Source organism: Cladophialophora bantiana (assembly GCF_000835475.1).
Source record: "Cladophialophora bantiana CBS 173.52 unplaced genomic scaffold supercont1.4, whole genome shotgun sequence".
Classification (NCBI taxonomy): Eukaryota; Fungi; Ascomycota; class Eurotiomycetes; order Chaetothyriales; family Herpotrichiellaceae; genus Cladophialophora; species Cladophialophora bantiana.
Window position 1 is genome coordinate 1,520,358 of NW_015971578.1, and position 25,431 is coordinate 1,545,788.

The 25,431-nt window shown below is 51.4% G+C and overlaps 9 protein-coding genes across 9 annotated transcripts; 4 read left to right on the top strand and 5 right to left on the bottom strand.

The window, feature by feature from the left end:
* Positions 1-400: 400 nt before the first annotated feature.
* Positions 401-2,420, bottom strand: Z519_03323 (uncharacterized protein; the record flags this gene model as incomplete). The annotated part of the gene is made up of 3 exons (XM_016761074.1): positions 401-527; positions 640-2,302; positions 2,363-2,420. 3 exons carry the CDS (start codon positions 2,418-2,420, stop codon positions 401-403), a joined length of 1,848 nt encoding a protein of 615 aa, XP_016622924.1.
* A 750-nt stretch (positions 2,421-3,170) lies between these two features.
* Z519_03324 (uncharacterized protein) lies at positions 3,171-6,281 on the bottom strand (the record flags this gene model as incomplete). The annotated part of the gene is made up of 1 exon (XM_016761075.1): positions 3,171-6,281. One exon carries the CDS (start codon positions 6,279-6,281, stop codon positions 3,171-3,173), a length of 3,111 nt encoding a protein of 1,036 aa, XP_016622925.1.
* Positions 6,282-8,150: 1,869 nt separating this feature from the next.
* Positions 8,151-9,419, top strand: Z519_03325 (uncharacterized protein; the record flags this gene model as incomplete). Its single annotated transcript, XM_016761076.1, has 1 exon — positions 8,151-9,419. The coding sequence occupies one exon, from the start codon at positions 8,151-8,153 to the stop codon at positions 9,417-9,419; it is 1,269 nt and encodes a 422-aa protein (XP_016622926.1).
* Positions 9,420-10,515: 1,096 nt separating this feature from the next.
* On the top strand, positions 10,516-12,318 carry Z519_03326 (uncharacterized protein; the record flags this gene model as incomplete). The annotated part of the gene is made up of 1 exon (XM_016761077.1): positions 10,516-12,318. One exon carries the CDS (start codon positions 10,516-10,518, stop codon positions 12,316-12,318), a length of 1,803 nt encoding a protein of 600 aa, XP_016622927.1.
* A 5,895-nt stretch (positions 12,319-18,213) lies between these two features.
* On the bottom strand, positions 18,214-19,265 carry Z519_03327 (uncharacterized protein; the record flags this gene model as incomplete). Its single annotated transcript, XM_016761078.1, has 4 exons — positions 18,214-18,490; positions 18,572-18,970; positions 19,031-19,138; positions 19,198-19,265. The coding sequence occupies 4 exons, from the start codon at positions 19,263-19,265 to the stop codon at positions 18,214-18,216; spliced, it is 852 nt and encodes a 283-aa protein (XP_016622928.1).
* Positions 19,266-20,182: 917 nt separating this feature from the next.
* Z519_03328 (uncharacterized protein) lies at positions 20,183-21,139 on the top strand (the record flags this gene model as incomplete). Its single annotated transcript, XM_016761079.1, has 2 exons — positions 20,183-20,347; positions 20,405-21,139. The coding sequence occupies 2 exons, from the start codon at positions 20,183-20,185 to the stop codon at positions 21,137-21,139; spliced, it is 900 nt and encodes a 299-aa protein (XP_016622929.1).
* A 408-nt stretch (positions 21,140-21,547) lies between these two features.
* On the top strand, positions 21,548-21,907 carry Z519_03329 (uncharacterized protein; the record flags this gene model as incomplete). The annotated part of the gene is made up of 1 exon (XM_016761080.1): positions 21,548-21,907. The coding sequence occupies one exon, from the start codon at positions 21,548-21,550 to the stop codon at positions 21,905-21,907; it is 360 nt and encodes a 119-aa protein (XP_016622930.1).
* A 1,185-nt stretch (positions 21,908-23,092) lies between these two features.
* Z519_03330 (uncharacterized protein) lies at positions 23,093-23,998 on the bottom strand (the record flags this gene model as incomplete). Its single annotated transcript, XM_016761081.1, has 1 exon — positions 23,093-23,998. The coding sequence occupies one exon, from the start codon at positions 23,996-23,998 to the stop codon at positions 23,093-23,095; it is 906 nt and encodes a 301-aa protein (XP_016622931.1).
* A 422-nt stretch (positions 23,999-24,420) lies between these two features.
* Positions 24,421-25,316, bottom strand: Z519_03331 (uncharacterized protein; the record flags this gene model as incomplete). The annotated part of the gene is made up of 2 exons (XM_016761082.1): positions 24,421-25,111; positions 25,159-25,316. 2 exons carry the CDS (start codon positions 25,314-25,316, stop codon positions 24,421-24,423), a joined length of 849 nt encoding a protein of 282 aa, XP_016622932.1.
* Between the last annotated feature and the right edge of the window lie 115 nt (positions 25,317-25,431).

Below are 25,431 nucleotides of genomic sequence, written 5' to 3' on the forward strand. Positions count from 1 at the left end.
GTTTTCAAAGTCTGCATTGCAATGCCATATATACTCTAGCGAAATGCAAACAAACGGGCAATATGAGCTATGGTATCGTACATTGCCTTCCCCCTTCCCCTCCCGCGCAGCGTCACATGATATGTGCGAGATATGTGTCTGGCTCTCAGATCACCCCCAAAGCATGGTAGATGGAATGTGCAACTCACTGTACTTTGCCGAAACAAAACGCGCAGGGGGGAAACCCATGGAGGAAAACAAAACACAAGATAGAGAGATCTATCCTCCCTGATGGGATCGAGGTCCGCATCTGAAGCGGATGCACGCAGCGGATAATATTGGGACCAATGCGTTGCCTACTTCTCCTTTACCAATTAAACAAAGGAAAGTTTATAAAGGTCGATCGTGCTGCATCGGCCGCTTACAACTTGGCCTTCGGCGCCTCCATGCTGGGGAGGAGCATATCCCTGACATCGTTGGCCGCTTCGTTGAGGTAGAAACTCATCCGCTCACAGCCGAGTTTCTTGGAGACGATGTTGAATTGTAGACTAGGTCATTTGTTAGAAATATGCAACTCGTTACCAAGAGAAAATGAGTGACATGGGAGGACATGGAGATTGTACAGCAGAAGGGCAGAAGGGGAGAAGGGGCCAAACACACCTGTTCTCATTAATCATATAAGCAATCCCCCATCCTTGGTCTATGACTTGACTCCACCCGTAGCCGTTAAAGTACTCTGAACTCAACTGACTGCTCGAGATATACCAGCTGCTCGAGTAGGTATACGCCGGATCGGTGAAGATTTCAGGCGTCTCCTCGCCGGGCTGAATGAGTTTCTTCAACCCGAATAGATGACGATCCACGCCATACCCGTCGCTGGCATCAGCGGTGTATTGGACATGCGCTTGAACAGCGGCGCGGAAGAGACGTTCGCATTCCTCGCGGGAAACGGAGGGGTCGGCCATGGCGTTGCAGAAAGCGACGCTCTCATCCGAGACCGAGCGAGTGGTTTCTGTTCGGCCTTGTTGATACTTCCGCGTTGCGGCGGACTCGTATGTGGGTCGATTCTTGCCGTACATCTTGTGGTAGGCGAGCTGGATGACCATCTGCACATACGCGTCCGGGGAGCATTTGAACTTCTTGATCAATCCCTTGCCGTAGCCTTGGTACGCTTGTACGCGAAGGTCATGGGAAGCAATCACTTGACGGAACTGAGCCTGGGCGCTGGCCAAGTCGTCAAGCACGGCCGCTGAGGTTTCAAACTTCAGGGCAACAGGGTCCGGCAGGTCGGAGCGGATTGTCGGGTTGTCGAAGTCGAGTTTGTTGTGGGTGATTAAGGCGTTGACCGTGTCGCAAAGACGGTGAGTCGGTGTGCCATCCATCATGGAATGCTCACCCATGAAGCCGGCTGTGCCGTTATCATTGATGATGAACTGAACCGGCTTGTCATACCATCGGTTTGAGCCATCGCCGTGCCAGTAGATGTGCGCCCGTTCTTCGAGGGTGACGGGCATGCTGGAATCTAGGCACACGAAAAAGGAAGAAGATTCGATCTCTTTGAGGACTGCCTCGTTCAGCGGGGACGCGGCTAGGAGGTTTTCACGGGCTTTTGCGCCTTGGTCGCGAGGGAAAGAAGTGATGGCGCCGATGGGGTCGGCCATCTGGGCATTCTTGTAGACCTTGTTGAACTGGAGTTCGAGCTCGGAGGTATTGAGTTGCTTGCCCGATACGTGAGTCTGGATCTTCCAGAATTGGTTATTTCGCATGACAATGATGTGCTCGTTGCCTTCGGCGGGGTATTGGATGGGATAGTCACTGGGAATGGCAGCGACTCGGGAGGTGTTGAACATGTACTCGTAGCTGCTCATAGCCATGGGCTTCTTGCGCATATATTCGGGTTCCAGGCTCTTCTCGTCGACTTGTCTCTTGAACTCCAGGGCCGCGGTTGTTATGGCGGCAGCACGTTTGGCAGGGTTTCTTCTTCGGCGGTCATCCCGGAAGGAGTAGAAGTAAGAGACATAGGGCACCACAGGATCACGGTATCCCAGGTAGGCGGATTCGTTCCACCAGTCAATTATCCAGTTCTTGACCTTGGGATCTTGTGCTTTCGCTATTAACCTCTCTTGCAGTTTCTGCCCGATCCCGCCCGGCTTGTTCAAGGCAGCCACGGCCTTTTCGGAGGCCGCATACTCCTCCTTGGTCAGGAGAGGGTGGAGGCTTTTGAGGTAACGGGCGGAGGTTTCTTCGAGAGAAGGGACCGGTAGTCTGGGTAAGGAGTCCTCGAACCGGAGCATGGCGCCCTTGGAGAGATCTTCCCGGTACTCTACAGTCACCCGTGCGTGTCAGAGTTGCTCCTTGGCAGGGTTGTCCAGTATCAACTCACCCTCAGTCACCCAGAATTGAGGTCTGTTCGAGGCCTTTCTCTTGTTTGTGGGAGCCATGGCGAAGGCCTGTGGGCGTGTCAATTCCCCCACCTGACGTCAACTGTAGGGAAGATGATCGTGGAGTCTTTACCTTGAGAGCGGCCGAAGATGGAGAAGCACGGGGGATGGCACGAAGGGTCGTTTGTGCTCCTAGTCGAGGCAGTGTGGGAAACATCCCAAAGAACAGAAAGTCAAAGAAAGAGTAAAGGCAAAGAGAGACACAACAAGGGTATCGAGAAAAAAAAGTCTATGGCTGGATATAGCGAGCGATCGAAGGTGACGCGACACTTTTTAGATCGGAGGGGATTCGGAGAGCATTGGACGAGAGATGCAGGCGAAGGGCACACGAGGCGAGAGAGAAGGATGAATTGCCGCGGCGATGCGAAGATGGGACCGATGGGACGGTGTTCGCACTGGAAGGAAACGGCTTGACGGTTGCGAAAGGGAGAGACCGAGAACCGCCCAGAGACTGTGCAGGATCCTCTCTCTGTGTCCGTTGAGCCGAGGCACAGCTCTGTTCGGAACCCCATGGCTGCCCCCATCCCACTCATAACCTTGGCAAAAGCAAACAACGGGGCCTGCGTCACACGGGCAAACATCGGTAACCGGCCAGATGGGAAAATTCGGAGAGACAAGAGAGCCCAGACAGGATACGCACAGATGGGATGTGGGATGTGGGAAGAAGGCTTCTTCTCGCCTTGTCCCTTTGATCCGCTCCATTGATATAGATGCTTTTTGTAACGGGTATAAAAATGGCCCAACCTCTTTCTACTCCCCTGCCGTAAATCTGTGCCACGCCACCCCCGGACTGTCTCCCCCCTCGTGTTCATCGTCTCCCTCACGCCATGGTTGCAGCGTGTTCAGGCTGCACAGATGTCGCATCGTGGGTCGTCCATGCGGGCAATTCCACGGCTTGTCGATGGTCCCCATGTTTGCCACAACCTTCTCCATCTGCCTCGTGGATAATGTCTTGCCGATCATAATGCTCGATCGACACGCTCGCATCGCAAACATCTTTCTCACTTTGCTAGGTCGAGGAACATCAGACTCCCCTCGGCCAGGCGCCTCGCCCAATAGCTGAATGAGTTCTTCTAGGTCTTTCATGCCAAAGACAACCTCTCTGCTCAGTGGCAGGCTGACGAGGTTGCATCGTTGTCCAACCATTCGTTCTCCGCTGGTGTCTACTTCCACCAGAAATCCGTTCTTCTCCAGAGCCTCGTTATTCTCCAGCACAATTTCCTCTTCCACTGCCGTCAAGTCGAGTATCACTGGTCGGACGAGCCTTTGGTTGCCCACAACTGTCTCGGCCTGCAGTCTTTCAAAGTTGTATTTCTCGTCTGACGCGTGCTGGTCGATGATGAACAGTTCGTCCTGGGTTGATTGGGTCTCGTCATCGGACTCCACCTTAGCGGGTCGCACGGCTAGAATGAAGCCGAGATTGAATTGTCCTACGATCCTCATCCTGGCGAAATCCGGCTTCGACACGGTTAGGGAAAGTCTTGCCTCTGGGTCTTGGGCAGCACCATCGTCAAGTCCCGCAACTCGCGAAGACCGATCCTTGATATCGACATCCGCCATTTCAGCGTACTCGCGCATTTGTCGACATACAGCGGAGACGGAGAAGCCGACCGTCGCTAATAAATTCGTTGTCGACTCCTTCGCCCGTCCTCCGGCCAGAGCTTTTGTCGCCCGTTTCAAGTTTTCTTTTGTCGGAAGAGCTGAGCTTGCTTCAGCTGCCAGGATAAGCTCGGCGACTTTAGCTTCTTCAATCCTTTTCTTCTCATCGTCATCAATGTAGTCCGCATCGGATTCGTCCTCCATATCTCGTGTCGCGGTTGACTCATCCTCTGCTGCACCGTCGCCATCTCCGAGACTTCGCTCGTCCGAATTTGATTCGTCCTCAGGATGAAATTTCTCGTCCTCCTCGCTATCACCTTCCACGGGTTCCGCATCGACGTGTGTGACGGCGTCGGCTTCCTCCTCATCAGTTATATCAGACTCTTGAGCACCAAACCTGCGCAATTTTTGAGAGAATTGCAAAGTCGCTGGGTTTTTGGCGCACCTTTTCGTTTTGTTCGCTATATCCAGGCCGCCAGCCAAGTCACTCCTCGCCTGTGATTTAGGAAACTGACTACCTAGTATGGTTGTGATGGTCCGGTCTCCGATCGTGACAGTGGCGACCTCTGCCGGGATCCTCTTTGGCCTCATGCGATCAAAGGCGTTATGTACGATTCCTTTATCCTGGTCAGTCCTCGATTGCGCAACGGTTTCGATCTCTGGCATTTGCTGTACAATGTCTCGGCGGATAATGAACTGATCACGAGATCTAGGTTCGGCTTCAGCCATTCTCGCATTGAAATCACTGACATGGATCTTGACTGGATCGAAATGGGAAGGGCCTCCCACATCCTCGACAAACCGATTTTTATCCGGAGGTTCAACAATTTTCTGGGCATCACCGTCCCCCTCAGATCCTTCTCTTGCTCTTTCTTGTTCCGTCATCTCTTGCACCACTTCTCCCGGCAGTCTTCCATTCGGTTTCTGTATTTGGGGTTGCAAATTTTCATCCACCCCGGTGTCTGCTCTCGTGCTGGAAAAATTTCGGAAGTGATCTTGAAACAATGGCGTTTGGGGATCGACATCCTCCTCGCCGTATCTGTCATCCTCTTGCTCATCGTCGGGGACACTTGTGGCGTCTGATAACGATGTTTGCCGACTTGCAGTCTCGGGCTTAGTTGAGGATGGCTGCCGCTGAAAGCTCAGTTTCTGAAAAGCAGGCAGCTTGGGCGTCGCAAACTGAGACTGTGGGACGGTTTGGTCTTGCTGATCAAACATGTCATTTAATGCAGTCTTCAGATTCTCAATGAGCGATGCCGAGTCATGGATCAATATTGTTCGTTTGTCAGGCGATACGTTCACGTCGTATGCGTTGGTATCCATTTGAAGATCCGCGAATATAAAGGGCGACTGGGAAACGTTGAACGCCTTGTAGACCTCATTGATGGCTTTTGCAATCTGAGGCAGACCACACGGTCTTCCATTGACAAAAAACATTTGTCGATCAGGCGTCTGCCGGCCCTCCCCGAATACAGGCTTTGAGATATGGCCCTTGACACTAATGTTGGTATGGTTTTCTTTTCGGGCCTTTTGTGTCAATGTGGTCTGATAATCCAGCTCTAGATCTAAAGCGACCAGCGCGCTTAAGGTCTTAGCGCCGTAGACATTCGCAATATTCTCCCGGGTTGTAGCATTGCCTTTCGTAGAGAAGACCGTCATGCTTTTGCCCTTAGGCATGGCATTCTTGACCGTGAATTTGACATTGACGCCAATACAAGCATATGCCTGCAGCAAGCTCAGGACTTTGCCATACTCTCTTTTGATATTCTTGGTCAACTCTTTACGTCGCACAGGCAGATTCTCAAACAGATTTTCGACGGTGGCGATGGTGCCTTTCTGGGCAGCAACGACCGTGACAGACTTGAGCTTGCCCAAAGAATCAAAATCGAGCCGTTTACCCTTAGGCGCCTCATCCGCCTGTGCGGTCACAATTGAGAATTTGGAGAGAGCACAGAGTGAGGAGAGTGCCTCGCCCCGAAAACCGAAGGTCTGGAGACTAGAAAGGTCATCAAAGCTGGTGAGTTTGGAAGTGTAGTGCTTCAAGGCGATATTGTCGTAATTGGCCGGCGCAATGCCGGAGCCATTATCCTGTACTTCAATTGAGTCCAAGCCGTGGTTTTTGAAGCGGATGTCCACAGCAGTGGCACCCGCATCGAGGCTGTTCTCAACTAGTTCTTTGGCCACAGAACAAAGATCAACGATGACTTGACCAGATTGGATCTGGTGAACCGATTTGGCCTCGATGGCCCTGATGGTGGCCATCCCAGGCCATGTTGCTCCGGAGGGGTGACAGAGGAGGACTTGGACTGGGAAATACCACCGTCTCTCACCCAAACAGAATGAGACAACGATCGCGAACGACGATGTTTGGTTGGAACGCAAAGGTGAAATCAGGCTGAAGCTAATTCAGTGGAGGATTGATGTCGGAGCTAAGTTTGCCAAGGCGAGTCCCCCTTTAGGACGAGAGTGTTGCCGCCCTTGTACGTAGATTTTCTAACCTATAAGGGCATGGCCATCTAGACCACGGCCCGCCAAACATCCCTATAGATCCTGTCTGGTCCACCCTCGATCTCCCCGATCTCCCCGTGTTTCCAGTCTTTTATCAATAACTTCGGGGCTCTCTACTCCTTCCGCGCCACCGGATTCTTCGGATTTTTACCATGTCGACGCTAAAGCGACAATGTCGTTGAAGCAACGTCTTTATCCTGAGAGGCCCATTTTTAAGACAAATTTAATTATCCGATTGCCTTCCGACTTTGTCGAAACCACCATACGCTATTTCCATGCGTGGAGCAGAGCTCGAGCAGACGAATCGTCCTGACACACTAACATCTACGAGCAGCAATGGCGAGCACGGACAGAAAAGTACCATATCGAAGCGCAGGCAGCCAAAAAGTCATGCTGGTACACTGAAGTCTGTTGGGGGTTGCGGCTCGTTGACGCACCAGCTTTCTGGCACGATATGAAGTGAAAAGATCGCTGACGTATGCATCCGATGTCAGGCTGCAACACCTGCAGAGCTAGGCGTGTGAAATGCGATGGTAAGTGCCAGCTTCATAGAAGGCGAATGTGCTTCCCACAAGAGCTGTTCGTCGCACGTGAGACTGTTTCGTTTCATCTGTGCGAACTTCCATTCTTCATCCATTATTTTGATTGTTGCACCCACGAATATGCGAACAAATCTGCTGATGGCTTCTAGAATCCAAATCTTCCTGTTCGCAATGCACGGACCGAGGCGTCGAATGCGGCGGATATCTCAGGGATCTCGAGTGGAAGTTGGTGGGAGAGCAGCCCAAGGAACGCAGACGGCCAGCGAGTATGCTTGCTCTTCTTTTGGCACTTCCAATGCAAAAATCTGGTCTCATCGGCCCATGACACTGACAAACTCCAGAGAAACGATCTCATGGCTCGGAGGCGGTGTCCATTGAAGGAATATCTCGCCCATTCTACAAGGATGCTACTCCAGTCGACCAGACTACAACACCCCCTCCGCAATCTGAGACAAATCTCACGGATGGAATGGCTACGGCTATTAATAACGCGCCATCGGCACCGTCTCAGCAAGAGCGTATTTGGCCCTCGTTTCCACATGGCTAGTTATTCGACTTGACGGATGTTGATTTCGATGTCAACTATTTCGTTGACGATGGTAGTATCAGTTTCAATGTGCCTACCGACTTGGGTTCCCTCGCTAATACCTCACCAAGCCACCTTTTGGAAGACGATAGAACTCATGTGATCTCGTCGATAAATGCAAAAAATACCGATTTACAAAAGGAAAAGTCGCCAAATTTGTCCGACCTGATTATTTCACCAAATTACACGCTACAGTATTTTCAGGAGATTGGGAATGAACGAAATAGCGCACTCCAGTTATCGGAGACGTTGCAGAGCGCGACTGCTTCTGCGCTTGGCCAACCAAGCCAGAGAGCTGATAATCCTGAAAACCTCGATGTCCTTCACAAGGAGCCCCCGCCACGATCGGACACTCCGGAGACGGTCAAGCAACTTTTCGACAATCATCTTTGTAATGTTCTTTCCATCAAGGATGATCGAACCACGAATCCATGGCGAATTTGTGTGTGGCCGTTGGCTGACAGGTGTCCAGAGCTTTAGCATGCTCTTGCAGCGATGACATACTTATACATGAGCAATTCACAACCCCAATTCCACGCAGCCGGCTGGAGGAACTTCCACACCAGCCTGCAGGCTTTCGCACAGGGTGAAGATAGAAGAAGAATTACTCTTGAAGCCTCCCTGGCTGCTAGATTAGCTCTTGCCTTTGCGGAAGCGTGGGACGGCCAACGAACTTCTCCTGGTACCCTGCATATTAGAATTGCTGGAAGGCTTGTTCGAGACGCCCTCGACAAACATCGGACTACGAGGCTAACAGGGAACGAGCTGTACCGCCTGAACTTTCTGGCACGCACCTGGATGTATAAGGATGTCATGATTCGCTTGACAACCTCAGATGATGGCGAATCTGTCGATCTGGAGACTATGACAGCTTGTACACAGCTTTATCCTTTGCCAGTGGAACAGCAGATCGATCCACTTCTTGGTTGTGCTACCACGCTGTTCCCGTTGATTGGACGTCTGACCGACATCATTAAGTCTGTTCGACGAAGAACCGAAAAACATAACTCCCCATCCATTATCTCCAAAGGCGCGGAACTATGGATGGCGATCGAGGGTTGGAGTCCTTCTTGTGATCCACAGCGGTCAGAAGGTCTTAGTACGCCTCACATCTCCGATGTCACACAGACGGCTGATCCACATCTCTGGGCAGCGCCGTTGCTACTTCGGCAGGCTGTACCAGAACTCCCATGGGCTCATTTGATCTGGGAACTCGCAGGGGAAGTTTCAATCTACCTTGCAACTAAGCCCGTCACATCTCGAACAATGATCATACAGACATTCCCTCTCATGGCCATGAGCGGTGAGGCTTTTGATCAAGAAGATCGCAACTGGGTATGCGAGAGGTGGGATTCCATATCCAGGCGCATGCCACTTGCGAGACTGGACAAGTGCGAGAGAGTTACAAAGGGGGTCTGGCGGAGGAGGGATGTATTTGAAGCACAATCCGGAACTTGCCCCAGCTGTGGCGCTTACCGACTGACTAGCTCGTCAGGAATCAGTCCTATCATGGATACGGCTACTATCTTTATGGATACCGCGGACGTATCTGTTGCATCATCATCGAAGAAGTCCGAGGAAGGAAGCAGGCGCTGCCAATGCAGGATCGCGGGGGCAACAAGAATCACTGCGCCGCCAGCGTCCAAGTTTCCAGACTCTTTGGCTTTCAAAAAGGGAGTGGACAACATCAGTAGGGCAGGCAATCTGCATTACACAGTGAGAGGGGATTTGCATAGGTTGGAAGTCATGAAAGATTGGAACTGAGAAGGTGAGTTATTTCTGAGCTTTCTCCGATCCACTAATTCATGTATATGTGTGTGATTGTAAAACTGACAGTTCTACAGTCGTGCTCGGGTGAAGACTATATCCCAATATTGTGATTGGATGAGGTGTTACAATGTCTCACAATGCGAATTGTCTATATTGTACCATTGGAGACATAATCGTCTCGAGGCATTTGGAAGGGTGGTAAATTGGGCATGGGTACAGGTAGGTCAATTCGTTTGGTGCCCCGAGTGACTCGATAGGTGTGATCAACGATTCACAATTCCACAAGCATTGAATACTATGAATATATTCCCCCCGTCGCCATGGGCTAGTCTCTACGACCACTGTCACCATAGATCTTGTGACTAGAACTGCTTCGTGGAAGTTGTCGCAGTTTTGCATCTCGCTACTATGCGCGGGAGCCACACTGCATCTCCGAGACCTGGCGACGCTCATTCTTCGTCTGTTTTCCCATTTCCTGACGCGGACCGTTGCCAGGAACGAGATCCATACACCTTCCCACAGACCCCGAGGCGGGTCTCGGGCGTCTTCATAAGCGTCAATGGCAGGCTTGTCCCACACCAGATCTGCCGCTGTAGGATGCACGAATCTGGTCCGCTTCAGGAGCTTCCAGCCGAGAAAGAAGACTGCAGAGGCGAATATCATGGTGTAGTAAGTGAAGAAGCAAGTGGTCTGCCCGCCAAATTTCGAAACCCACGATAGGCATAAACGCAGCACGGTCTGGTTGAGTGGCACGTGAGCCCAAACGCCCTTACCTCGTACATTCCTTGCTATTAATATTAAAGCGGCCATCAGGGGTTTCCCCCTTTTGGACGAGGCTGGGAGTCAAGGCTCGAGCCTTGCTTGGCCTTGTTGAGTGGCACGTGAGCTCCGAACAAGTCCTTCCCCACCTCTTCAACGCCAAGCATGACGTCAATTGGTCGATCTGTGCAAGGCGGCGAATTTCGATGTTCGAGATCTTTGATGGCGAAAACAAGAGTCAACTTGCCCCCGTCTTCGTCACAGAAAACGATAGAGATCCCCATGCTAGAGCTGAAGTCCTCGCTTTGGATGAAATAACACTACCTCTCCAATGTTTCAAGACTTACCCGTCGAGGTTATCCAGCAGATTGTCGGATTTTTGCCTACCGTTTCAGCGATCGTCAACCTCTCCCTCACAAACCGCAAGATCCACTCGGTTGTTTCAGCAGACGACTATGGTGTCTTTCGAAAGTTTGTCCAAAGATGCTTTCCAACAATCAAATCGCCTCCATATTGGAAGGATGTCGCGCGCACCTTGACATCGCGGTCGCGAGCCTGGGACCGCCGAGCATTCATTGCTGAAGAATGCTGCCCGCCCCCCGACGACGGCGGCTACCCACCCCAAACCACCACTGGTTTTTCAATTGGTTACCGACCGGTCATTGACAGCTATGAGGCGTGGCTGGCAGGGTCATGGGCAGACCGAAAAGAAGTGCTCGCGTGGGGAGCAGCGGGGAGACTACGCCTTCGAACTATTGAAAACGGCGTGACAACTTGGAGCTCGTTCAGAGTCCCAGATGATCACAGACAAGAACTAGATATTCTAGATGTCAGGATCTTGCGGCCCCATCAACACGAAAACTCAGGTGGCGAAATGATTGTCCTGCAAAGAGCAAATCAAGAAGTCATCAGTATCGAGAGTTCATCCCAGCCCGACGCATTTACGCAGAAGTCTCGCTATACAGACCTGCCAGATGAATTCACCTGTATGGATATCAGTCAGAGCACCGAGCCTATCCTTGCAGCTTGTGGAGACCATCGCATCAACCTGTACCCGGTGAACAGCCCAGACAAAGCTGTGCGACCCGCCAGCTCCACTCAGATGGAAGAGAGACAAAACATTCGATCACGCATGCGGTGTGTCAAGTTTCTGTCTAAAAGCATAGTCGCCATCGCCAACCAATTCCTTGAGGGCCGAGGGTGCGCCCCAATCCGCATCTACAACATTCACCCTGCTGGCGTTTCCCCAACACCAATTGCTGAATCAATGCCCTTCACTGAATCTAGTCAACTATGGATGGGCCGGCATAGCTCCAGTGTTATTGTCGGGCTAGATGACGTAGGAACAAGCGGAGGCCGTCCTCAACAGCTGTTCTTGTCCGGCTGGACTGATGGGACCGCCCGGCTCTACGACATTAGAACCCCTCAAAGATCAGTCTCGGAATACGTGGATCCTGTGGATATCGGCCAGATTATCTCCCTCCTACCCATTGGCCACGAACGCTTCTTAGCCGGCAGCAGTCACAACGGTTGCTTGAAGACTTTCGATTTCCGTATGCCGGGAGCTAGAGCGTACTCGTATCTGGATGCGCGCCCAGACCATTCTGCAGACCGTCTCAAGAGCCCGACGCCACAACGAGATATCAACATCTTCCTCACACCCACGGTTAACATTAGTGAACGACTCTGGGAACCACTGTCACGTCACCCTCGCAGACGCTCTCAACGCTACCGGAGCTGTGTCTATTCCTTGTCAAGCCCCTCACCAAGCTCCCCTACGGTCTATGCCGGGATAGGGAACCACGTGTTACAACTTGACTTCATTTCTACTGACGACTTTCGCAATGGCTACAGAGTGTCAGGCCTCGATCATCCCAGGCACCATATTCCCCCGTCCGCATGGGACAAGATCACTCGGACGCAAGTGTTGAACTTTTCATGCTATGAAAGGCCTAGAGAAGGCAGAGAAAGCACGGATCCTCTGCTTCTGAGGAAACAAACTGACCTGATTGACGAATTGGCGAATCACAATATAGTGAGCGACGGGGAGAGGGAAGATGGATGGGACGAACGATGGCGACTGAATACCAAAGACAATGGGTATAGGGACCCAGACTGGCGCCGTGCTAGGTGACAGTCGTCCAGATTGGGGAATAGACCTCTTAGAGGCCAAAAATGCGATGGAGCTGGATGGATCGGGTACCGGATATCAAAGGCACCAAAGGCGGCTGTCGTTGCATCTTGATGGCGGTGGCGGTTGGGTCTCTCCTCAGTGGTCATTCTGCAAAAGCTCGTGCAAAGAAGCAATCCACCCGGTTGCCCGCCCAAAGCCTGCGGACACTAAGACGTGATCACTAGCGGCGCAAAAATAATGTCCGGTTGATCGTCTCAGGAGATATCGGCATGTTGTGCCTCTCCCCAACAATCGATACATTTTCTATGTAATCATGCCCTTTGTGTTTCTGACATGAAAGGAGTATGTGATCAGCGTAGTGGACACAGATTCTGGACGTCATGTCACCGCAAGAAGTGCTCTATTTGGCCGACAACGTAATGGAATATCTATCCAGGCCACCGCCCTGCATCCAAATAATGCTGCAAGTGAACCAGTTGTGGCCAACCAGCGTCAAGATCTTGTAAAGTCCGATCCTCAGTGAAAGATTCGTGGTCGTACGGATAGTACATAACCGAACCTGAAAGCTGAATTAGGCCATTCCAAGCCTTTCTTGAGAGGAACGACTGGTCAAAACCAACAATCCGTATCACATTGTCACCTTCACAGACGTCCCCGCGGGCGAATCGCGCAACCTTTGAAGGGGCAGCCATTGGAGAGGAATTTAAAGTATATCAGGACCAAGTTGTACATGGTTTCATCTGTTGAGGATGGAGCCGTGGTACCGAGACCCGAATGTTTATTCATCCCTGATAGCATCCGCGAACTGATAGAAAGCCTTTTCAGGTCCAGGCTATCGTCTAAAGAAAGACAGCATATATTCATAGTCGTCGTTCAGAGCTCGATCAAACAAGAGTGGAGCCATCCAATGATCGGTCTGTATGTCCCGGCGTCATTGATTGCGTTGTCAGATGCTCCTGTCACGAGCCCACCGTTGTCCCCAAGTACTCTACGCCCTCCACCCGAATCGGGTGGACGGTATAGAAAGAAAAGGATAAGGCAAAGAATGGTTGAAGCACAAGGCTATCGGTTAACGCTACCTTACCCTTTTCACGTGACAGAAAGAGGGGAAGCTATAAGAGTCTTCTCTCACCCGAATCGGCTGAGAGAGAACTCTTCCTTTTTCTTAAGCGTAGAGTCGTTGTCAATAGGACTACGTGAATAGAACAAGGCATTCAGCTACTCCAATTCCTTTGTACCTACTGCGTTGCATAGGTCCCTGATAGCTCCAATGATGCTTCCCGAAATTGGCAAACGGTGCTGAAAGACTATTACTTTGTCGGTACAAAGGCCCCGTTGTTTTGTACCAGCTGAGCATCGATGTCCTCCGAAGTCGAGCTCAACCAGTGACTGGCTGGAAAGACGTCTACTTTGAACAAATGCTTGATGAAGTTTCCAAATCGCAAAACATCTTCCTCTGGAATGTCGCATCCGGTGAGTACATCTTTGGACAGCTGTTTGGGCGTTCTCCCGTGATCCACGATGATTTCGTTGTTGCCTGACTGTAACCCGTACGACAGCCAGAAGGGCATATATATATCTTGTCTCAGATGTCTGAACCATCCCGGGCCCGATAATCGATCAAAATCTGGGGAGCAATTCTGCCGGAGCAGAGGTTCGTCGGTTGGTCCGTTTCCTGCAGATATGATACATTTGTGGATGAGTGAAATGATTTCGATATCGTATCCATTCATCAGTCACATATGCTGGCAGTTCTTGCGACAAGGACAAACCGCCCGACTTCATCAGTTTCGACAAGTTCAAGAAATATATTCAACCAGTTCTAGTCGGTCTCCACCCCAGCATTCAATATGAGGGCATCGCGGGCAAGGAGGAACTCCTGGATCACCCACATCCTAGACCTGTATGTACTGCTTGCGCATTCCTCGCTGATGAGTCTAGTTGATTCGCTCGGATCGTTGACCAAAGCAAATGCGGGATAGATCCCATCATAGCAATTCGGTTGCTCCGTTCCACTAAATCAGTTTGATTAATGCAAATCATTACAATGTGAGTGACGGGTTGCACACGCAGCTCTCTCACGACGATGCTGACGCAGTTGGAGGATCAAAGGGTGAGGAAAGGACTGAAACCGAGCGAACGTAACATTCGGAAGGGCAATGAGATGACCAAATAAAAAATGTTGTAAGCGGTAAATCTGGGCATGGCTGATCTTGTTGTATAGGTGGCGATGAGTTCTTGGGTGTCCATATGCAAGGCGTTAGACTAGGAATGGCACTTGCGATCCCACATAATAATTCCCTTCTCCGTGCCTGCTTGGTGCTTTTTGATGGATCTTAACGGCCGGCCCCCATAACGTAGTGTGATCTTAATCATGATATATCGAAGTCTCTCGTAGGTGAACCAGGGGTTATGCGCAATAAATTCGAACAAAGAAAAGAGACACTGCTTAGACCAACAATGGGAAATATCTGCCCGTGCATTAAGATCCACCAATTGAGGCTTGCTCCCTTTCATCTAGTCTCATTTTCAAATTGGCGTTGTAAGACTCAATTCTCTTTTTCTCGGCGTCTTGAGCGATGGTTTTTTGGACTCCACTCAAACAGTCCTCTCTTTGTCTCTAAGGTGAGTCTCGTATACGGCGACAACCTTGAGCGCTGCGTAAAAGTCTGCATCGGCGGTCGAATACGGTGGAAGGGCGCGCAAAGTAGACTGCGTAGACGAGACGTCCGTCTTGCTCCTTGCACGACGACCGGTCCTGAATATGCTCAAGAGTTTAGCTCGGACAATAGTGCGGCCACATTTAGGTTGTAAAACATGGATTTCTCTAGGGACTGAGAAAAGGATGCCCGATTCCTGTTAATGGCACCAATCTCATCGATAAGTTACCTGCCAAGGAAGATATCAGCAGTCAACTCTTCTAGAATTTATAATCTCACTATTCGGGATTCTTTCGGGGCCGAATATGGAGAAAAGGAAGGGTAGAAGGAGGCGTTAACGGGGGCCTTCGATCTGTCAGCTAAGCGTATAATATTGAGGTCCTCTATCCTTATCGAGCTGGTGCCGGAGAGTCTGGAAGCTGCTGAAGAAGATATTAGATTTAAGTCTGAGCCTGTGTCGGCACTATCCCTGACCATCTTAATTGTTGATAAAGCATCTGAAGTGACGTGTAGGACGGTGGCTGTTTCGAGACAAAAGCGTAACAAGGGGTGCAGAATCTTCACAAATTCGGACACTGAATAGGACCAAGCCTCGCATCCTCGCTTCGGGGTGCTTCCCAACAAGGCAGTCGAATTGGCCCACTGACTCGACGGGCTCGCCACTTGCCAGTAGGAATTTAGCCGCCTTGTTCCGATCCGATTAGTAGTCTAGCTTCATTAATTCTGCCATCGAAATGAGGTTACAATTAGCTCCTGTATCTATGGTCGTTGTAAGGGTATGGGTCTCCGCGTGGTGAATGGATGTCAAACCTCACAGCTCCATATGAGTATGACAGAGTCTTAGGACTGTGCCGTCTTATCTCGCCATCATCGTCGAGAATATCAATCCCCAAAAGCGTCAGCACGCGAAGACTTTCAAACACGAAGAATTGACCTGTGAAGTGGAGCTGACTGTCAGTGCCGCTGCAGGAACACTTCCCTCGCACCGTGGCCACGGAAGAAATGACTTTGCCGGCGGGGAGACGGAATGGCGCTCGCACGTCTCTGTTAAAGGAAAGGTCCAGACCAAGCTCAATAGCCTTTCCAAGTTCCGCGCAGCTCTTATCCACGCTCGTGTCCTTCAGGACACCAAGAAATTGATCTTCGACAAGCAGGCAAGTGGTATTCTGTCTCGTAATGGGGATAGCGACAACTTCGTAGGGAAGCATGGATACCAAAACGATGGCATCGTCTTGAGTTGATCTCTGGTATATCTTGCTTCGGTCTGACTTCGTTGGCCTAGATAGCACATGCCGCTGTCCAACTGAGTATGGTATGATTATATATCATGGACTGGATATTTTCAGCCATATCCTACTGTAACAGAGCACTTCAGGGTTCTGCGTGCACGTGCAACAACGCACAGAGGCCTGTCCAGCAGATCGGGAAGCGAGAACGCGTTTCTGGTTGATACTGACGAGACAACACCACCACCAACACCACCCAAAGGGGCAGCAGCTAGGGCTGCGAGCGCCTAGCACGGCGACGGCATTGAGAAGGAGGAAAGCGCCGATGAAAGCCTCAAGAATAGGTAGACGACATCAAAATCCTGGAATACTCTATCTTCCTGTAAAGAATGGCCGCCTGCCAGCACTATAAAGGTGTCCTGCTCCCAGCGATCTAATTAGGTTTGACATGTGACCTGACAGACCTCTGCCCTACCAGTCCACCACCAGCCCAGCACAGCCACTTCGCCTTGTTACAATATAAACCGGCACTCTGACCGCGCCTGAAAGAGGCGAAAAGATAGAAATTCATGTTATGGAGACGAACCCGATAAGTCGCGGGAGATGTGCCTTCGTCTGAATCGTTAACACGCACGTGGAGCATGTGCCGTCTACTTCGCCACCGAGGCACTAGTCTTCCCACTGCACTTTTAATCCTCTGTGCATCGGAGCAAGAGACGCAGGTATTTCACCCATCTTACCGCCAATAAATGCGAGTCTGTATCCTCCAACGGTCGTTGGCAATGATATCGAATTGCACGGCTGTCTGATGATGCTACTGGCATGTTTGATGCAAGACGCTTGAAAAAGGCGAGGCTCCCGGCTACAAGGAGAATGGCGACACCGAAACAGATAGCTCATTAGTGTCAATTAACTAAAGAGCTACAATATAGGAGTTGATGGTGACACAAGGGACGCCGGGTCTAAGATCCCTATGAGAAGGCTGAGGATTTGTTTAGGTGCGCATAACTGCATCATTTCTCGTCTCATAGTACTCTGCAGCCTAAGCCCCGGTCTTGGCTTATTAGCGCTGTGTTGGCTTTCAGCCTGACTGCAGTGTAGAGTTGGTCGCCAGGATTCTTTAGACTAACCTTGTATGGGGCGCAAAAGGCCAACAGCGGGGCCTAGTGGTGAGCTAGAAAGGGGAACGTGGCGCATCATGAAGCCGCCAAGGCCAGGAGAGCTGTAAATGTCTACGAGAATGATTCTGCCCTGCTGAAGGGGTCGTTTTTGGACATTCTAAGGATGCCTGTTAAGACTAGCCTAGGTGGGTTCGATAGAGATAGAATACCCCTAATTAGCAACGTAATAGAGAGCAGCTGGCACCCTATAGACAAAGAATTACTGCTCACGCTGTTAGAGAGCAAGCGACAGGCATACGTCCAGCAGTGTGACAGGGAGATAAGTTTGCCGGCCATCTTGAAATCGGCATTGGCCAGCGAGGGTGCGTGCTGGCCCACTACTGACTATATATAGTTCGAACTACAGGACTGAGTGTCGCTCTCAGATTGTACTGCAAGGTACGAAAGGTACGAAGGCAGTTCCGAGTAATGCTGTTGGTTGGTGCTCTCCGTTTCTTTTAATCGTTAAGCAGGTTTTTGTAAACATCGGCTCTTGAAGCGGACTCTGACATGGAAGTAACACGATTTGGACGGAATGCGACGTGACATTGACAAGATGATCTTCCAAGTCAAGGAAGGAGGGCACCAATGAACATCATATCCTTGCGAACACGATGTCTGGTCGACCGTGGCAAGTGCACAAAAGGGATTCGATGAATCAGGAGCAGCCGGAGACCGCTAGGGCCTGAGGTGGCGCCCTGCTATGTACGGGGTATCACGATCAACGCAATTTCCCAGCCCACGAGAGTCACCTGTTGTCCGATACCCGAGCTGAGAGGTTTATATTGTGAATAAATATATGGACGCAGCACGGTTTCGGAATAGTATCATTTGAACAAACGAATGGGACTAATAACGCGCCAGCACGGCAATGAGGTCCTTTGAATTCAGCGCGACGCCGTTCTTGACCTCCTCGAGCACCTTCTCAAACATGTCCAGATAGCCTTCTCGCGTGATCGGCACGTTTGGCGCCGCTTTTTTGGCGGGCGGCATTCGCTCGGCTATCTCTTCGCACAGGATCAGATAGTTCTCGGTCCAGGCCTTGTGGTACGCCGGTGGGAGAGGGACGTGTTTGACTTGAACGTTATTGAACGTGTCCAGCTCGTTTTCGAAACTCTTGAGCCAGCTGGAGAAAAAGTCACGCTGTCAGAATGTGAATTTTTTGCGAAGGGGGGAGAAAGGGAGGAGCGGGAACAGTCGTAATTACTCGAATTTCGTTCCGACCATTGTGCCAATGTTGAGGATGAGGCCCATGAGGTTCTGGCAGTAGGTCGTGTTAATGTCGGGCCGTGGGGTTATAGTGGCCAGGGTGCTAGGATCCATTTCCTCCCATTGAAGCCATCCACCGGGCTTGAGGAGCCTGGTGACAGTGGCGATTAAGGGTTGTGCTTCGTTGTTCAAGACAATGCCGTTGAAGAAGCGAATATGCACGATGTCAAAAGTCCCCGTCAAATCCGAGGGACATTCGCCCGTCATGACATCCAGGACCGAAAACTTGACGTTGGCAGGAAGAAACTCGGGCGCTGGAAAGTTGTGAGCGGCAATGTCGAACCCTGTCAGCTCGGCAGAGGATGGAAGTTCATGACTGGCTTCGATGATCCATGCGCTTTGGACGGAGAAATTAGAACGTCGGGAGATCTGGAAGAATGTTGGTAGAAACAGTTACCCATTGCCGCAACCCAAATCAGCGACTCGAAGTGGTCGATCTTGGGGGATGGACGGATGGAGGACATATCCAAGAGTCTTTTGGACCAGCCAGTGTTGGAGGTAAAGTCTGAGCGACGTCGCATCTAAATCAGCCCTGAGAAGCTGTCGAACGGTTTCAATTCGCACCTGGTCGAATTATGAAAGTCGCGAGATTTCCAAAATTGTCGGGGATTGTATTCTGGAGTGGCTGACATGGTAGGCAATATATCACTTCAGCGGTGATTCTGGATCGATTGATACGAGAGCCAGCGGTGTCTGATAACATTCTTGCAGAGGTAATCACCAGTTGAGATTTTATATGAACCAGCGAATGCCACCAGGTGTTGTCGAAGAACGGCTGAGGTGCTGTTGGGGCATTGGATGCTGGTGGCCTGACATCTTAGGCTGTTATGCTCTTGCTTCATTGACTCGCCTGTCCCTGTCGGTGACGGTGTACAAATGCATCTGAGCTAATTCATCAATGAGCTTCAGTAACCGAATATCTAGACCCACTGCGCACCCCCGGGGATGGCCTGGGGGAGTGTACGAGTGGATGGCGAGGTGAACTGATGTCCGGGACTGTAGCATCGCTGACAGACATTTTACCTCCCAAATACTACGGACTCTCAGGACGACGAGCTGTTCTTCGTCTACCTAGAGCTTTGGAGCAGCTCACATTCTCCAACCGAGGATAAGGCACGACATGCGGAGAACCGTGGTGGTTCTGCGCCTGCAACCTCTCCTCACGCTGAACGTGAATCAGGGGCGGCATACTCCAAATTCGCTCATCATCGTAGAAAACATGGAGAGAGATGGCGCATGGGGTCTTCTCTGAGGGTTGGACATAAAGATTTAAGTTCGGTCACTCTCTCTCTCTATATAATCTTACAACAGCCAGAGACCGTGCTCGTTGCATCACGTCCTGTCTCCGACACGTAATTCTGTGAGAAGAGAAGCCTAAGAATCCCATCAGAGACGTGGGAAGGCGCGTGGAATCAGCAAGGAGGGGAGAAGAGGAGCCAGACAATATGGCGGCAGCACCAGAGAATGCCATAGCCTTTATAGGCAAGCATCCCTTTTCCTCAAGTCTCGATGTACGCACCCTTGCCAACGAAGCTCAGGCCTCGGCGTGATGGGTTACAGCATGGCCGTCAATCTGCGCACCAAGATGTCCAAGGACATGACACTAGTCGTGGGTGATGTATCTCAGGATGCGATATCCAGATTTCAAGCACAGATGAAAGACGTGGGGCCGGTGGTCGTCGCGGCGAACGGGTGCGAGGCCATTCAGCAGGCTGTAGGTATTGTCTCGACGTCGACATGTGGCCCATTAGAATTGATGAGCCTTGACTAGAACACGATCATCACGGTCCTGCCTAATGACTCGGCCTGCAGCAGTGTCTATCTCGATCCATCAACAGGGATCCTCGCTGGCGTCAAGCAAGCAGATCCTTCCCAGATCAAGGTCGCCATGGAGTGCGGCACGATGAGCCTCGAAATCATCAACAAGGTCCGGGACGCCTCGTCACAATGCGGACTCACCTTCGTCGACAGCCCCATCTCGGGCGGACCGCTGGGCGCCAAAGCGGGCACACTTACTATCATGGTCGGCTGCGACGAGGCCGTCTTCCCAAAGATCAAGCCGCTGCTCGAGCACATGGGCACCAGCGTGCGGCGGTGTGGCGACGTCGGGGCAGGCACCGCTTTCAAGACCATCAACAACTACATGTCCATCAACAACGTCCTGATCGCCAGCGAAGCGCTGAACATCGGTGCCAAGTTGGGCCTCAACATGGAGGATCTGATCGACACGGTCAACTCCAGCAGCGGCATGAGCTGGATCACCCTCAAGAACAACCCGGTACCCGGCATCACGCCCGGCGGCGCCGCGAGCAATGGATACAATGGCGGTTTCCGGATAGAGCTGGGCCAGAAGGATTTGACGTTGGGAGTGCAACTGGCCAAGATGGTGGGTGCGAGACCCGTGCTTGCAATCGAGACGCTGAAGACGTTGGACGAGGTTGCGAGTGACCCTAGATATGCCGGCAAGGACTTACGCGTTGTATATAAGTGGCTGAACGAGCAGTAGCCTGATGTTGGCAAGTCGCTTCTTGATGGCGTGCCGCTGGAAGAACTCCATAGACCTCATATGACTAGATCTCAAGTTGCTGATTTCAACATGCCACGTCCGAATGTGGGAAATACCTGACAGAATGCAACCGAAGATCTGGGCATCTAAGGATGCATAGAACAGCCGAAATTGCTGCTTGCTTTGTTCTATTCTGCCGGCACGCAGTGTGAAGTACGAAATGGGATGATGTTTTGGTAGTGTTAAAGCGGCGAACAAAACGGATCAGCTGAGTGGAGGTGCCCCAGAGATGCTCTCGGGGTCTTTTGCCGCGAGGAGGATTTCCGATTCCGTTCATATTCAAGCTCCCTCCCATCAAATCCCTTTTCCCTCATCTACCACCTCCGACACCAACGTCTCTCCACCACCATGTCGCCCTCCAACGCCCCGTCCCTGCGCACGCTCTACCGCCGCCTCCTCCGCGAACTGCCCCCGACGCCTCAACCGCGACACACGCTGCCGCGAACGCCCATCCACGCCTCGATTCGCTCGCACCTGTCGTCCCTCCAACAGCAGCAGCCACAGAAGGAGAACAAATCCGAGCAAATGGCCCGACTACAGGAACTAGAGCAGTTTGTCATGTACCTGCGCGCGCAGCGCATGTACGGCACGCTGCTACAGCGGTATAATCCGGGCATGGGCATGGACGAGGAGGAGAGGGTGCGCTTGACGGCGCGCAGGGTTGGTATGGAGATGCCAATTGAGTATGAGTGGAAGATGAAGCGCTGAAGCAGCACTCGCTGCATGGGACATCGCGGGGAGACGTGGAGCAAGTTGTCTATGCGAGATTCCTGGCTGGGCGGAGTGAATGAGAGTGGTCGTGGTGCAGATGGTTGTCTAGACTGCCTCGCCGTGTTAAGAGTTTCCATGCTATGCTGGCTCGAAACCTCCAGCGGGGAGGGATCCCTGAGCACTCAACCGCAAACCACGACTTTTAATGTCCAAGGACGTTCCCTGGTCGTTATACAACTGCTGGTTGAAATCACGGGCACCAAGACCTCGCATTGACAGCCCACACAACATCCCAACCATGTTCACCTGGCCGAGCAACTCGAATCCAACAAGCAACAGTTTTCGAGCCGAAAAGACCATCACTCCGTCTCGCTGAGCTGTATTGAAGGGCTCCGACCAACTACCCTTCACCGTCAAAACAACGCTTCCCTGCCAGCAAACACTTCTCTCCATCGCAAAGGCCATCCATCCATGCTAGGACCTTGCTCTCCTCCCCAAATCTAGCGTGGTGGCGACGAGTAAAGGAAGATGTTATCATCAACACGACCTAGCGTTCACCGCTCATCCAGATGAGTCCCGCTTTGTTGGATGCATGCGTGCCAGCTAGGTACGTCCGCGTGCGACCATTCTCGCCCGAGTGACAACCAGAGGCCCGGTCGGCTGCGGCCGTTCAATCGCAGAGCTGAGCCATGCAAGGGGGATATGGTCTAAGAGAAAAAAAAATGGTGTATTCAGATAATAGAGAAGCCTAGAACCTGGAGGAGATGCCATACACCTGTCTAGACCTGTTCAACATTTAAATCTAGAGAAATGCTTTGTGTATTATCATCCAACACACCTAGCCAGAGAAGAACAAATGCTCCATATATAAGCAGAACCCTTCATTCTTGCCTCGATCTGACTCAATACGCCGAAGACGTCTCATATGCCAAATGACTGGTTCCCTCTTGATGCTCTTTGAGTCGAGCACATCCATTTCCCATCCCCATTCGGCCATGGAATGCTCACGCGAGATGTGTGCGGATGCTGCGCCGCCGCCCTTTTGTCCTTGACGCCCTCTGATGTTATTTCCCTCAAAAGCCGTCGGTCCGTTGCAACGAAACCTCCCAATTCCTCCGAAGCCTGCACTATTCTCTGTTCTTACAACGCAAAGCAATCTTGTTCATTGCGCAAATTCTAGTCTTAAATGGCGTGGCATTCTTGCACGTCAACGTCGACGAAGAAACCAAGATCGAAGGAGCTGAAATTACCGTCGGGGTCGAGGATCGTCGGATCAATGTTGGAGTCGTCCTCTACATCCTCGGCATTGTCGAACTCATGGAACTCGGGATCGTTGTTGATCAAAGGGAGAGTCCCAATGTATGGCGATGCAGTCATGAAATCTAGCCCACTTGCTGGCAACGAGGGTGGAAATGTGGATTCCTCAGGCATGAACGTCGCTACCGCTTCGTTGCCGAATCCATCTGCAACAGTCAACGAAGTCGACACGAAACCCGTTCTGTCGTCGCCAAGTAGACCAAGGGTTCTTTCTGGGAAAAGGCTTTCCAAAGACTGCACGGGTGCTGGCGAACCAGGCTCATTCCAAGAGCCAATAGTGTTGGTGATGTCCCAGATCAGCCCTGGTGCGGGGACTGTGCTGTTAAAAGAGTCTGCGAAATCGACTGGGTGAAGATTCTGATGGTCATTTTCGCTGGCCGTCTTGTTGGTTGGCGTAACAGTCTCCTCCACGGTCTCGCGGTTCGGATAATTGGTGTCAATTTTTGCAACAGGAACGTCTTTGTGCCACACATTCCACGGTTCAGTGGGTATCCCGAGGTTCTCGAGTTCTTCAACTCCTTGCAACCGTAGCCGTGTGATTCCCTCGTGAAGCTCCACAAAGACGTCTTCGTCGCAATCGCTATGAACCTCGGGCACGCTCTCTCCGTCTTTCAATTTTACTCGCACCCGATTAAGTTCATGAAAGTCGACCAACGTTGCAGGATTCTCCGGGCCCCTGTTGACGCAACCCATTTCGTACGCCTTGGAGAACCACTTCTCTGCCACTGAGAAGTCTTCAGCTCCCTCCCAAATCCATCCGAGGACTTTCATAGCACTCACGGTGACCCAATCTATGTCCTCACCATCTAGCTCCAAAAGTCGCAGCAAATTTGTTCTTCCCTCCTTGTCAAGATCGTAAGAATAATGTAGGTATCCGAGCTGGAACAGTATTCTCCTGCAAAAGTAGTGTTTTTCGCCCAATCCCTCCACGGCACGTTACAGCAGCCTATGCCAGCATTCCGAGGCTGTATGGAAATCATCACGCCGGGACATGGCCATGGCCATAGTAAACTCTAGTTCGAGGAGTTGTTCGGAATCTGACTTCCATTGTCTTTGGGCAACGTCGCGCATTATGCTCAACAGCAACAGTGGTGACATTTTCTGCGTCTCGGGGATTTGTGCCACCTGTAGAATCATCGAAACGGGATGGCTTTCTCCAAGAAGGCTCCTGGCTAGACTGAACAGATAGGAGATTATCCTCCTTGCCGCTCGACTAGTAACGCTGTCATATCATTATATGCGACCATGAAATATAACAGGAAATCGGGGCACGATGGGTGTTGTTGCCGCAGCACCACCGACGCCCGACTGTGAAGATTTCTTATCGCGGCCTGAGCGATGTCGAACGCTCTCACGCGAAAAGTAGAGAGGGCGTCATTGATCGCGTTGAAGAACTCTTGCGGATCCCACAAGCTTGATATGGTACAATCAGGTCCGTCGTTGGCTATCTGGTGTAGGAAGTAGTCGTCACCTTGATTCAGTAACCAGCCGTAGTAATTGTTGAATTGAATCAACGCCAACTCGAGATCGTGCATACCTTCAGACTGCTTCAAAAGGATCCTTGGCATAGTCGGTAGTCGGCGTGGTTGGCCACCCTTTGCCTCGCCAATTCGATCTTGGAAGTTGTTCAGGATGTGCAGATAGGATTTCTCTGGAGCAGAGTTGAGGGTTTTCGAGCTCCGCAAAGGGTTGTGAGCAAACAAAGAGCTGAAATGGCGCTTGACGCGTTCTGTTGGAACTGATTGACCATCAATAACTGCCGTCGGCATTTTCAACCCGGCCTGCACCAAAATGTCGAGAATTCTTGCAACGGCAGCCAGTTCTTGCTTTTTGAAGTTCTTTCTTGTCTGCAGCTGCTTCATACGAGTTTTGCACATAGATAGCCTTCCAAAAGATTAGCGAGTAATGCGATATATGGGATTGTCGCCTACCCTGCTTCGAAGTTGTGTTCTCGTGCAAGTCTTGCAGATACCTCGGACAGGGGAAGCTTCTCATGGATATATAGCTGGTGCCAATGTTTGTGGATGCGGTCCCATTCCACTTTGCTTGGAGCCCGCTTTCGAGACTCCTTGGACTGTGTCAGAGCCATGTCATCGAAGGGTTAACTGGGTGAGCAAACGGGGACACTCGTAAGTTCAACCCTAGCCTGATTGAGATCTGGAACTGGCTGCAAGACCGTAGTAAAACAACGGAGGTCGTAGGAC